This window comes from Hippocampus comes, unplaced genomic scaffold, assembly GCF_001891065.2.
Source record: "Hippocampus comes isolate QL1 unplaced genomic scaffold, H_comes_QL1_v1.1 scaffold135, whole genome shotgun sequence".
Classification (NCBI taxonomy): Eukaryota; Metazoa; Chordata; class Actinopteri; order Syngnathiformes; family Syngnathidae; genus Hippocampus; species Hippocampus comes.
In genome coordinates this window covers 2,358,967-2,372,565 of record NW_017805583.1, presented here as the reverse complement: position 1 = coordinate 2,372,565, position 13,599 = coordinate 2,358,967, and the positions used below count along the sequence as shown (strand labels likewise).

The window sequence follows — 13,599 nt, the reverse complement described above, 5'->3', positions numbered from 1 at the left end:
GAGAGGTCCCTGGTGCATGCGACCGAAGCCTTAACATTTTTTTTGTTGTTTTTCCTCCTGCCGCGTGGCAAGGCCTTGAATACTGTACTAACTAATGAGCAGTGACGGCAGGGACGAACAAAATTCTGGCCAAGAATATGTTTTGACAGCAGCCGTCATTTGACGAAAAAAATAATGGGTAGGGTGGCGGCCATTCTGCCCAGAACCAGACCGGAAATACACCGGCCATTCGGAAAAATAAACGTTTCCCTGACGTTTCCAATGGTTACCCCGCTCCTGGGTGCCAGTGATTTTAGGTATTATCATTTTTGTAGTGTACTATGCATAATACAACTCTCAGTTCGGCAGTCTGGCACACATATCCCTATTGGTCTGGTTATTGCTGATTCCTGCTCCGTTTTCCTTCTCCCCCGTATAAGACCGCCACATCTTCCACCGATGCAGGTGAAAGATGTACACTTTTCAAAATAGGAACACACGATTCAGGAATATGTCAATATGGAAAAGATGACACAATGGAACATGGAATTCTACATTGTACAAAATATGATAGGAATATGACAATTGAAATTCAGTTGGAAAAAGTGACGTTCAACGAGAGACTGGATATACAATTGTTGACAAGTAGTAAAAGTTGTCCAATTGTATATTATTTAATACAGTCTACACATCATTTTTAGGAGATTATAAAAAAAACATTTTACTGGCTTTGTAGTATGGATAACGTATATTGTTTTTTTCTTAATACCTGTATGTTTAACAGGTAGATCTGGATCCCACTCCTTGCCAGTAGGTGGCGGTAATGTATCTTAACGTTTCTTGCCAACCGCTATATAACAACGAGAAGACAACTCACAGACAGAAATAATCGAAAACATGAGTACTGTATTCCTGTTTCTTTCACGAAAAAAACCCACGTAAGAACATTATTGAATGAGGCATAAATATACAATTATAATCAGAATATTATCACATGGTGAAACACTGCCCTGATTCTAGCTCGTTTTAAAATTAGCAGGGGGTAAATATAATCGATCGTCATCGAACTACCGGAACACGCAGCATGTGATGGTGGCTGCCTGCAACACCGTGGTGATGATTTTGCTAACTGGCAGATAACCTGCAAGAACGCGAAAATGACAGACTACGCTGAAGAGCAAAAAAATGAACTGGAAGCAATTGAGTCTATATATCCAGACTCTTTTACAGGTGTGAATTCATTGATGTTGACAGTGACAAACGGCTAACACTTAAGTAGCTACCACGAGCAATAGACGAGAAAAAAAAAACGTTAACATTTTTTTGTTTAGGTATCTTGAAAACCTATCCGCGTGAAGCGTTTTTAAAATACATGTTGACATTGCATTCCATGACATAGTTTATAATTGTTTTAAATGTTACCTTTTTGCATAATGTTATGTATATCACGTACCCACTACAAACTCAGTCAGCTGGGATAGACTCTGAATTATCTCTAATGAGGAAAAGTGGTTCAGAACATGGTTGGAGGGATTTCATCACATCAATAAATTTCATGCAATTGCAGTGCTTTCAGAGGACCCCATCAGCTTCACTATCACTGTAACGTCAGACGCGGGGGAAAATGGTGAAAGTAAGTATGTTGTGGATGTTAGTGAAGTAAACCGTTTTGTCCTTTGTAAAATTATCTTGTCCTTATATAAATGTTTTAATTAAGTACTGGTTGTGATGATGGTGGTTTAAAATTGATAATACAGTGGAAGCTTCAAAGTTTCTTCCATGATACTGGTTGTCTTCCAATCAATCTTTATATTTACAGTAAAGTGTCAGGGTTCCATTGTCAACTTTTTGCCATTATAAAACCTTTATTGAGTGTTAGGCAATATATTAAATTAGAAGGTGTGTATGCTGACTCTATATAATGGGTTTTCACCCCCCTTTGCAGCTGTGGAAGCAACTTTAAAGTTTACGTATGTTGAAAAATACCCAGATGAGCCACCACTTTGGGAGGTCCACTCCCAAGAGAACCTGGAAAACAATGATATGGATGACATCCTCACACTACTGCAGCAACAGGTCTGAACATAACTTCACTACTGTGTGTAAATCTTCCATGGAAATTGACGCCTGATTTGGCTTATATCTTCCTCTCATTCTTGCCTTAAAATCAGTCGAGGATGTTTTGAGTGTTATAGGAAAACAATATACGAACTTGTGGAATAAAATATACAGATTTTATGACAAGGCCTAACTAATTAAAGTGAATCAAAGACTTGTCTTTTCATATAGCTCTCTAAATATATTTATACAGTAAATGTTTATGTACTCTGACTGGTATTTTGAAAATAAGATAATTCAGTCAACTCTTTATAGTTGTTGAACTGTATTCTATGAATGTAATTAGCTTCAACACGGGAGTTTGTCTTTTCTTTTTCTCTGCAGGCAGAAGAAAATCTGGGAATGGTGATGATTTTTACCCTGGTGACAGCCGTGCAGGAGAAACTCAATGAAATTGTCGACCTGATGAAGAACAGACGAGAAGAAGAGAAACGGCGGAAAGAGAAGGAGGCGGAGGAAGCAGAGAAGGTAGTAGCGGGGCACTACACTGTATAACATGGTGTCTTTTGGTCTAAAGTTGTTTTTCCTGGTCCAAATTGAGGCCGATGTGTTACCAGGCTGACCAGTTGCACTCCTACATATCTAGCGCCCCCAACTGGCTCAAACGAATACCTGTTCGGTGAATGAAGGATTGAGATGATTTTTTTTTTTTAATGTTTTCCGTTTTCTTAAATCATTTCTTTTTCTCCAATCTTAAATTACATTTCAGGAACTCTGTTCGATATTAATTAAATCATAAATAACAGCCGTGCTTTATGCATACATTTAAATGTGGTCCTGTTAAAAGTTAGCCATTTCACAGTCAGAGGCCAAACATGTTGTCCTCCTATTTTTAATGTTATAAAATGAAAAGTGTGTATTGAGAAGTAGTGTCTTCACCTTTTTTTGATTATGCAGTACAATTTTGAGTTAAGAGATTAGCCTCTTCGCAAATGCAGTCTGCAGAGGGCCTGTGAGGGTGATTGCATTCAAACGGCTCAAGGTCAGAGCAATGTATCTGGTGTAATTTACTGAGCATGCCTCTCATAGTATGTATGAATCCAGAATTTGGCAGAGGTACCAGCACTCCAATAAACCACAGAGTGTAGAGCACTATTTGGATTGATGATGATGATGATGACGTGCAATGGAAGGTCTCTTAATTTGAATATATGATGAGGCTACTGCACGTGTGCTCGACAGGTGGCGTTCCAGGGCACAGTGGTAACAATTGAGAACTTCCTGGCATGGAAGGCCAAGTTCGAACTCGAAGTGGCTGAAATACGGAGGAAAAAACAGAAGGAAGAGGAGCAATCAGGGAAAGCAAAACTCACAGGTAAATATTTCAACTTCCACTTGCAGCAGTCAGACATTGGCTTTTGGTCTTGACCCTTTACCATCATAAGTAGCGTAATTAAATTAGTCTCCAAACAGTAACATATGAGATATTTAGATAACCTTTTTACAGATTTAAAAGAACACACACCAAATTGATTTTCCTTCATTCTATTGAGCAGTGTGGATGAACATAAAAAAAAAAGCATATCTCAATGGCATCTGATTCCCTAAAAAAAGGTTTGTGTCAAAAATAATGACATACCCTGCACGCTGCCATATTGGACATCACTATGACGTGTTCCCTGCTGTAACACGCTCCTGTTCATTTTGGGCTCGTTTCCACGTCTATTATGCTATATAAATGTCGTATGGCATCGTCAAGTATGCCATAATTTAGAAGGCACTCCGAACCATCACAGGTTTCCTTTGAGAAAGAGAGAGAAAAAAGACATGTATTGCGGAAGTGACGGCCATACAGCATTTTTATAGCACAATAGACAAATATGTCGTTATTTTGATAGTTAATCGGCTAAAACTTTTTTTCAGCAGAATTAGATGCATTGATATTTGTACTTTCATTCTTTCTACACACTGACCAATCCAAGTCTGGAAATTGAATTTTGAGGAGTGTGTTGCTTTAAACATTAGCGTTATCTTCGACTTCATGTTTCCTAAATTAGTGCAAATGATACCAAAGCTCTGCAAGTCGCAAAGCTTCATGACCATCACATGTAAAGTTAGGTAAGGGTTGTTGTGATGGAAGCAAAATTAAAAAAAAAAATAATAATAATTTGTTGTACACAAAGTCTTGATACATTCTCTGGAGTAACTGCTGAGTTTTCATGACAGTGTTACAGATTTGAAATTTGGATATTGATGCTTGAAATTTAAAGGCACATGTTTTTACGCAGGCAAACAACTGTTTGAGACGGACCGTAATCTGGACACATCAGACATCCAGTTCCTCGAAGATGGTAAATGTGTTGATGACGAGATAGAATTCAAGTTTCTGTGGAATAGCGGAATGAAAGAAGCTGATTTCATAGTTGTAACTTGTAGTCTTGTTTTAAATTAAGTTTCTTTACTTATCAGTAAAAGTTACATGAGCAGTGTTGAGAGTTAGGTCAAACTTCAACAGTAACCTCAGTTGAAGAACAACATTTCAAGACCAATATAGCTAAAAAATAAAAAGCATATATGGTATGTGGTAAAGAAATAAAGTGTAAATGATATTTTTCTTCTATCTTCGCTTGGGTGAAGCAAATAGATAAATGTTGAAATATTTGCTGGATTTTGATTCTTGGTCAAAATATATTTATTCAGAACATTGGGGAGGGTCCTCATCTTACAACGGCCTTGTCACGTGACTTTTCGTGTTTAGGAATGGCATAAGACCATGTGGTAATGCAGGATAAGCTGATACGCTCAGTATTTGTAGTTGAAAGTCACTTCTGCCGTCTGTCCTCTCCTCTTTTTCAGCTGGAAACAATGTTGAAGTGGATGAATCATTGTTCCAGGACATCGAGGACTTGGATTTGGAGGATGACGACCCTGACTTTGACCCTTTAGAGATGGGCAGTGATGAGGACTAAAGCTGTCATACCATAAAAAGGCTGCAGGCGACTGACAGAAGCACCATTTCTCTTGTCTGGAATAATGATTACTTGGTCAGAAATCTGAAGAAGATCCAATGCTAAGACACTAACAGCAGTTAGAGAGGGAATCTATGTCAAAGCATCGTTAATTTCCTCCCGTTAAAATGTGCTTTATGAACACTTGACTTCTGGTCCTATCCACAAGGGTGAAATATAATCTTAAGTATGGCCATGTAGTTTATACCGGTAGTGCACAAATGTATTCACTGAATTCAAAATTTCAAAAAAAAACAAAACAAAAAACAAAGCTACTTTATTGGACAAGTGTTCATCTGAAGTACCGGTATTCCAGTTTTGTGGGAATAGCTGGAGCTTATCTTAAATCAACTTCATGTGTTATGAATAACACAAGTTGAATCTCATTTTATTGGGGGAAAAATCATCTTTTGACATACATTTTTTTTTTTTGTCATCTTTCTGCTGCTCAGCTCATTTCGGGGCCATCTATGCAGAGATCAGGAGATTATGATTTGAAATCCTCATTTATCGGGGCTTTCGGCTCATCGGTAGTTGCCACATAATTTGCTTACATCATCTAAGCTTTCATAGTTTTGTTGACCCAACGTCATCAGGGATGGGCTCGACCAGTTGGGTTGAGAGCATCTCAGTTTATTTTAAACTGTTAATGATCTTTCAATTTCCTTTTGCCCCAAATTATACCATATAAACATACAAAATAATTCAGTCTTCATTTTTTTTTATTATAGCAATAGTATATCAGTCACAAATGCATAAATAAAAAAAGTTATAAATGTGCAAAGTATTTCATCCTGGCAACACCCAACACATTATAGCTCTATACTATACCATATGCGTTATCTCGCCTGTTATTAGGGGTGCTGAAACACCCCAAAACAAAAGCTCCACTAAGATGTAAAAAAAAATAAATATATCTGTATATTTTAACTTGTGTTGTTTATAACAATCTGGACAAAACACCTTACAAAGTTGAAACGTCATAATTTAAAGACAAAAATACAGTGCATCCCCCTTTTGCTGACCTCAAAGCGGTGCTTCACCGTCCCATCATGTAGAGCAGCAGGCCGTGAACCGGTACTGGTCAGTGGGTCATTTGGTACTGGGCCGCACATAAAGAACAAATGACTTGCATTACTTCCGGTTTATTCATTGGTAAAGAGAGAGGCACTGAGGTAGCCAGATGAAGTGTTAGATAACGATTGGACATCCGGTGCCTAGTAGACCGCTCTGACAGCAGCACTGAGGAAGACAAAACACGTGACCAGAGGCTTGAAGAGGAAGAGGGTTCAATTCACAAGCAACAAAACAGTATTGAAGAAGCAAAGTCAAGAGAAGACATACTGCTGCTGAGTCAAACGAGCCAAAAGCACAAAAATCTGCAAAGCAAAATGTGATGAAAAAACATTCAGGTGGCAAAAGGCAGAATTTGACCCATCAGGTATTCCATTTTTGAAGAAAGGTTTGGTCATCAGACCGAAATGACTGGTTGCCAATCATAGGCCACATATAGACAAACAACTCGCTCACCTTCACACCATCACAAAGTGGGAACTGAACTCAGGAAGTGAAGTGAACCACTCCACTATAGGTGAGTAATTTTGAACATTTATTAACAAATGAGTGCGGCATACTATACATGTTAAAATGATATAATATTCACATTAAAAACAAAAAGATTGTGAGAAACTTGGGGAGTTTGGGGGAAATCACATTTCAGTTCATGGGATCCTTTCAGCACACAGTGTTCTGGAGTTCAAGATCCGAATCTGTTAAAAGTAAACAAGCAAAAAAAAAAAAAATCACTTGTGATACTTCAAATCACTCAAAATATCATTAACATACAGTACTGTGCAAAAGTCTTGTTTTTATGATCATTTGGACAGCAAAAACACTAAATATTAAGACACGCATTTAGAAGGATCATGTAAAATTTACCATGGGATTTCCACAAAACTTTGTAGTGGATTAGCTCATGCGCCGATGACGGAACTTAATTTAAACATACATATTCAGGAATTTATATTCTTTTAATGCCCCCCGCAATATGTTCATGTTCATCATCACTCAAGAACCCAGAAGCAGCCTGATAATACTGTTAAATAGATGAACAGACCACAACTACATACATTTTTCTCCCACCTTTGTAAATGATGGTGGTCTGGGATCTACTAAATCACATCTTAATGTAGAATTGCAAAAAAAATAAAATCGAATGGCGGGCTGAGACTTTCACACGGCACTGTCAGTACAGTACTATATGCAACACATCTAACCTGTTTCTCTTCAGCAGACAACACACCCTCTACTCCCACTACCTGGTACTGTTTATGTTTCAGGCTGCCAGGAAGCTTTCGGACATGGCGGATGGCTGTGGACGCAGTGTCTCTACTCATCAACTTCATGGTGTCTGACGACGGTGAACCAGGATCCAAAAGCAGAAGGCACAGGCTTCCATTCTTCCGCTGCTCCAAACCCACGATGGAGCGACTATGCCCTAGGGGACAGAGTAACGAGGAAACCTTTGACATAGTATGGTCAAAGTATAAAATAAGATAACACTGGTCAACATTAAAAAAAAAAAAATCAAACGCAAATAAACTTTTCTCGATTAATTTTTTTGCACTAATTCGGAATCTGCCCTTTGCACAAGCCTTTACAGGTCAAACTAAAAAAAAAGGGGAAGAAGAAGAAAATATTTCAAAAACCTGATGTGCATGAAAAAAGTAAGAGATTTTTTTTTTAAATCAACGTCCAAAATACATTCAGGGAAAAATAAAGCCAACTGATTAAAATTGGCTGTTCGCCAGTGTAATATATCCAAGTGGCCACATGCAGCGTGCAAATCTTGGGGTGCAGTATTGCTGTGTGTGTGTGTGTGTGTGTGTGTGTGTGTGTGTGTGTGTGTGTGTGTGTGTGTGTGTGTGTGTGTGTGTGTGTGTGTGTATACCTTGATGCTGCAGGTAGAGTGGGGGCACTAAGGTCTGGATGATTCTGGGAGGCAATCTGTTACTCCTGCTGGATTGACTGAAGTACTGTTTGACCCACTCAAAGAGCCGGGGATGGGTGCCTCCTGGACCTGTTGGCTGGTGGAAGTCAACGATGCGGCCACTGAGAAAAAAAAATGATGTCATTTATACCTCCTGTATCATTTAAATCAATCCACTGCTTATTTTTCAAAGCAGTACGCAACCACCTCGCCAGGGACCGGTATTGCCACGTGGGACATTTTGTGCCAGGCTGCAAAGAGGGACTGAACACAATACATTTTTGGAAATGTAATTGTGAAATGACATTTGCATTCCCGACAAATGTGTATGTGCACACAATGTGGCATGGTGTTTATAGTCCATAGATAAGTTATTTCACTTTGTACAATAAGAGGATCGGTTTGCACAGGGCTGTAGAATTCATAGAGTTTAGTTGAGACCAGACTGGTTGAACTGTGTGTGTGTGTGTTGTGCAAAAGGGGTAATTAGAATTACAAAGCGGATGCCTGCCCACGACCTTTGCACAGAACTGCAGGATATACAGGATGCCAAATATGACATATTACTCAACACCTGTACTTGAACACCGAGAAAGAGACCGGTGGTACTTGCTCTATGCCATCTACTCTGCCTTTCTAGACAGGTGTACTGTAGCACTTTCATGATCAATTCAATTCACATTCATTAAAAATATTGGTTGTAATTTGTAAAAGATTTTTGGAATGATATGTCAGGTTTTTTTCTCTCAATGTCCTGAAAAAAAATGTACAGACTGTTTTAGAAGACAGCAAGTGTATCTTATGAAAGGATGCTCATGCAGACATCCAGTATAACAGAGCTAAATGATCTACTAATTAAAATGACTACTCATAGAAAGTAATGTAACTCATATATGGCTCAAGTGAAAAAGTTTAAATATTCCCCAATTCAGCTCCAAGTTTAATGGTAAGCACCTGATTCCTAGCGACGTGAGGAGGACGTAGATCTCTGTGGCACCAATCCAGGCTCTTGTTCCCTGTAGCTTATGGTTAAAGTGGGATGCACCTTGAGGATCCAGTCCTAATTTCCATGCATCCTCAATCATACTCTGCACCCGTGGGATACTTGGCACTGATTTGTCTGGGGCAAAGAGAGCATCAAATAAATAAAAGTTGTGTATATTAAAAAAATTAACTATTGTCTTTTCATTTCCTGATATGCAACTGGTGTGGTAATATGAGGAAGTTTGTGGAAGAGATATGCGTCAGTTTCGAGAAAATAGCTGTGTTATATGCCATATTTTTGTGAAATTACAAAAAAAAGGTGAGACCAAGATAAATCATTTTGGAACTTTTTTTCCACCAGTGTGACCTATAACTTCTACAATTCTACTGGAAAAAAAAAAACAAACTTTTTTAAAGACAGCTGGGATAGGCTCCAGCATGCCCGTGACCCTTGTGAGGATAAGCGGATTGGAAAATGGATAGACTTCAGATGTACAGGTTATTGGTCACATTAACGGTGGGAAAGGTTTTGACATGATTTATCTTGGTCTCACTTTTGGTGAAACTTGAAACATGGCATTTGAGCAGGGGTGTGTAGACTTTTTGTATGAACTCTAAGTAGCAGGTAACATGGATGGTGATGTGAACCTTTTCTCTCATTCCTTCTGAGTGTACCATCAGTGGAAATTTGCCCCTGTGCTTCAGAGAGTATTTACGGGGTACTACGTTTGTGCTCATTTCAAATTGAGCAATTTGCTTTTCGCGTGTAATTAGAGCCAACTGTGTAAATTCAAAATTGGATGTTCATATTAGGGTGGCTAAAATGGCGCACCTTGTAAAGAGGAAGCAAATGCATCTAGTCTGTAAAGGGAGGAGAGCAGCATCTGGAAGTTTCTGTAACCGCAGCCCCAACCTTTGTCTCCCGGCGACGAGCAATAGTGGTCAGTGTCAGCGCTCAGCCACACATGCACACAATCTCTGCATTCAGTCTGATAGTACTGATACAAGGCTCCAATGACACCTAGGCAAAGGTGAACAAAAATACATGGGGAAACGACAACAGTTCAGCTGAAGGATATTCAAAATGGCAAATCAGCAGTTACCTCGTCCTGAGACTTCCTCAATTTAACTATACGCCATCAATTCCTAATGCACTGTACTTGAACTGCTAGCAGATATAACAATCGAAGCAAATCATTAAAATAGTGATCATACTGTACTGTACTTGGATACTAGCTAACCTTATCATACACAAATTTAAAATCACCTGGTCTACAAATTAAAGAAATATCTGCTAGCACAGACATGTATTTTATTAGGAATATTGTAGTGGTGAGGATAGTCAACAAATTAGTCTATTTATGTTACTCACTATTTCCCGAGTTTATTTTGTTTGCTGCAAGCACAGCTCAAAGCTGTTTAGCTGCATGCCACAAAACTTTGTAATGAAACACAGGCCAAGGAAAATGATGTTTAAATTGAGTGCAGACCTGGATTCTACATCCAGGATTATCATTCTTCATAACTGAAAACTCACATTCACAGATCACTGCAGCCCTTGCATTTAAAGAAAATATTTGCATTGTTTGTACAGTATGTTTTGTTGAGGTGGCAATTCTCATTTGTAACAGAGCATCCTAGTTGGAATACCGCCAGACCTTGCTTGTCCCCGCAAAAAGAAAAAAAAATGCAACTACTTGAGTGATTGTTGAGATGCTAGTCTGCATCCAGACTAATGCCTGCCGCACTCCAAAAAGATAAACAGCTATGTAGCAAGTTTAAAAATCATGTAACTAAATTGATTATGCAGTAAGCATACATTTAACCAACCCATTCTTATTGGACAATTGTTCAGATTAAAAGAAGGAAGACTTGGTGCAGTCGAGGCAATGTTGAAGAACTGGTTGAGTGTACATACATAGGCTGAAGTCGAAATTAAAAACGCGTCGTTACATCCGTGTCCATTATTGTACTGTAGTATAGGAGCAAGAATGTTCAATGGTAATTATACACCACAAAGCACTGGAATGCTTATTGGATGATGGATATATTTCCCCCCGCCCATGTAGATCAGAGACAGAATGACGGACACGCAGATAGATTTATGGAAACTCGATTTCTGTCAATCCGGCGGTGTGTCTTTTCACTTTTTGCAGAATGTCGGTCGAGGCGCAATGACAGACACATACCCTGAGTTCTGGTCCTGCCGTCATCAACCCCTGAGGCAAGAGACTCCATCATCTCCACCTTCTTAAAATGATACTCTGCGGGGGCCATGATGCCCCTGGCCACATCTCTCTCCATGGTTTTCTCCATCTGTGCGCGATATCCGCCACTGCCGTCCAGTCCAAACTTCCTCTGCACATGCAACATACCACACGCAGGTCCAACCGATATGCAGAAACTTTAGAAAAGCACATGACAAAACTACACAAGCATGTGCTACTGCCGTTAAATAAAATGTGAAAGTTCTCAGCTACTACATCTGCAGTGTTCTGCTCTGAAAACTTCAGACCTGCAACTTTTTAAACTGCTCCTTCTCCAGTCGGGTCTCCTCCTCCCTCCTCTTCTTCTCCATTTCCTGCTGAAGTCTCCAAGCCAGTCTTGCGTCTGAATCAGAGCTCCCTGAAGCAATGGCAAACAAGTGTCACGTGGTTATAGTTTACTTTAAGATGAATAGGTCTCTATAATTAGATACATTAGTTGAAATCATGCGAAAAAAACCCACCTGCTCCATTGTCTAAATGCAGTTCCACATGTTGCTGCAGAGAGGCGCTGTCGCTGCAAACAGCTGGACACATTGGGCACTCAAGTTTCTCGGCTGCTAAAAGACATTTTGGAAACCTCATGTCCTGTAAGTCCATTAAAATAACTTGAAAAACAAATTGATCTTTGATTTTCATCAACCTTGGCACATCTGTGGTCCAAACTCAACATTTTAACCTATATCAGGAACGCTCTGGGGGAACCAGAGATTATTTTTGACTACGAGTCCAGTTTCTTGGTACATCATTTTAACTAAAAGGACATTGCATGTCTTCTGAGGAAAGCAGCAAACCTTGTCTTTCATATTCAGGCAACATTAACAAATAACCCCAAAAACAGATTCATTGTGCACATTAAGGTGATTTATTTTGTCTTAATTTAATTTGGATAATCTATTTTCAGTATTATGGCCTCTTGACACATTAGTCTCTATTACAAAGTACCTTCGGCAGAGTGCTGTTCCTGCAGGTGTAACTCAACATGCTCCTGCAGAATGCCGCTGCTGCTGAAATCTAGTGCACACATGGGGCAAGACAATGGCTCTGTTAAAAAAAAAACAAACAAACAAAAAAACGAAACCATCAACTCTATCTTTTAACTCTTAAAAGGATTTCGAAGTTTAACATAAAAAAATACCATTCTTTGGAGAAGCTTGGCGCTTTTGTTTGGGACTTTTCTGCTCAGATAAATATCCAGCATTTTCCACAACAGGAATGCTCAGGCCAACACCACGTTTTATTTTGGGGTTTACAGATGATGAGATGGCTGAAGTCCCCTCTGATGTTAAAACCCCTTTAATTTGCGTTGGCTTGGCATCTGCTCTCTCTTGAAGTGGGAATGAGTCACTGGATGATCCGCAGGGTTTTGCTTCTGAATCTCTACCACAGCTACCTGTAGTCTGGGGATATTCAATCTCTGTAAAACTTGTGCTGATTGTAGAAGGACAACAGGAAGTGGAGTGAGATGACTTTTGGATTTTGTGCTGGTAGTCTGGATGTGCAGCGCTAATATGGTCGCAAAGTTCATCATAGGACACTCCATACAAAGAACATAGTGCGCAGTGCATGTCATTTTCCAGATGGCTAAGGAGCATATGTGTCTTCATGTCCTCTTCCAGCATTATTTCCTCACTGCATATCACACATGTCAGCATAGCCACAGCCTGTTAATTTAAAATAGAGCCAGATTAATAATTTTGAAAGAAAAATGTCAAACCTCTGATTAGGACACCTACATTTTCTGAGATATTGAGGCATCACGTGAGCTACTGATTCATTAACAAGTCACCAATTCACAAGATTTTTATATATGATTTATTGATCAAATGCCAAATTGTTCCGCATCTTCCGGAAATGTGAAGCAGCAAATCATCTCTGAATAAATGTTGAGCCACAGGCTATTCAACGTTATAAAGATTTTGAAATGTGGACTTCGAGAGCCAACGCAAGTAATGAGTAAAACGTTACGTGATTATTTACTAAGTCATACAGTGCTTGATGCAAAGCGGCAAACTTGAACACACGTATATTGTTGCCTTTCAAATTTACACGGCAGTGGTTACATAATAACATGTAAATTTACTTACCGTAGGAACGATGCCCTATTATATACATTAGTCAAGACATTTCTCGTCTCAGTCATGCGATTTAAGAGACTTCCGGGCTCAATTTTCATTATAAAATAACAACAACGTGCAGGCAATGCACTAAAAAGTGGATACAAAAATAAAAATGTTCATTTTTTTCCCCTTGTAGCTTTGTTTATTTTAAATAAACATTTATATCATAGGACCGCTTAATATCTTCTCTAATGGCA

The 13,599-nt window shown here is 39.0% G+C and overlaps 2 protein-coding genes across 8 annotated transcripts; one reads left to right on the top strand and one right to left on the bottom strand.

Moving 5' to 3' along the window:
- Positions 1-1,026: 1,026 nt before the first annotated feature.
- Positions 1,027-5,953, top strand: rwdd1 (RWD domain containing 1). The gene is made up of 7 exons (XM_019879988.1): positions 1,027-1,209; positions 1,547-1,612; positions 1,925-2,055; positions 2,422-2,565; positions 3,280-3,412; positions 4,326-4,388; positions 4,894-5,953. The coding sequence occupies exons 1-7, from the start codon at positions 1,137-1,139 to the stop codon at positions 5,004-5,006; spliced, it is 723 nt and encodes a 240-aa protein (XP_019735547.1). The 5' UTR covers positions 1,027-1,136; the 3' UTR covers positions 5,007-5,953.
- A 650-nt stretch (positions 5,954-6,603) lies between these two features.
- On the bottom strand, positions 6,604-13,504 carry zufsp (zinc finger containing ubiquitin peptidase 1). Of its 7 annotated transcripts, none has more exons than XM_019879972.1 (11): positions 13,370-13,504; positions 12,421-12,946; positions 12,228-12,326; positions 11,747-11,842; positions 11,534-11,643; positions 11,208-11,376; positions 9,851-10,039; positions 8,989-9,154; positions 7,996-8,156; positions 7,322-7,542; positions 6,604-6,814 (listed from the first exon to the last, which is right to left on the bottom strand). In XM_019879972.1, the coding sequence occupies exons 2-11, from the start codon at positions 12,935-12,937 to the stop codon at positions 6,767-6,769; spliced, it is 1,776 nt and encodes a 591-aa protein (XP_019735531.1). In that variant the 5' UTR covers positions 12,938-12,946; positions 13,370-13,504; the 3' UTR covers positions 6,604-6,766. The 7 variants fall into 7 exon arrangements, with proteins under 7 accessions (XP_019735531.1, XP_019735537.1, XP_019735532.1 ...); XM_019879978.1 differs by having other exon boundaries at positions 7,364-7,542; XM_019879973.1 differs by having other exon boundaries at positions 11,747-11,839.
- Positions 13,505-13,599: the final 95 nt, after the last annotated feature.

What these genes read in the sequence shown, in the direction of transcription:
- zufsp (XM_019879972.1), bottom strand. Translation starts at nt 12,937, where the DNA reads ATGCTGACATGTGTGATATGCAGTGAGGAAATAATGCTGGAAGAGGAC. An exon ending in GCATTTAGACAATGGAGCAG is followed by an intron (nt 11,644 to 11,746) that starts GTGGGTTTTTTT and finishes CCATTGCTTCAG; the next exon opens with GGAGCTCTGATTCAGACGCA. An exon ending in CTCACGTCGCTAGGAATCAG is followed by an intron (nt 8,157 to 8,988) that starts GTGCTTACCATT and finishes TTTTTTTCTCAG; the next exon opens with TGGCCGCATCGTTGACTTCC.
- rwdd1 (XM_019879988.1), top strand. Translation starts at nt 1,137, where the DNA reads ATGACAGACTACGCTGAAGAGCAAAAAAATGAACTGGAAGCAATTGAG. An exon ending in CGCGGGGGAAAATGGTGAAA is followed by an intron (nt 1,613 to 1,924) that starts GTAAGTATGTTG and finishes CCCCCTTTGCAG; the next exon opens with CTGTGGAAGCAACTTTAAAG. An exon ending in CATCCAGTTCCTCGAAGATG is followed by an intron (nt 4,389 to 4,893) that starts GTAAATGTGTTG and finishes CCTCTTTTTCAG; the next exon opens with CTGGAAACAATGTTGAAGTG.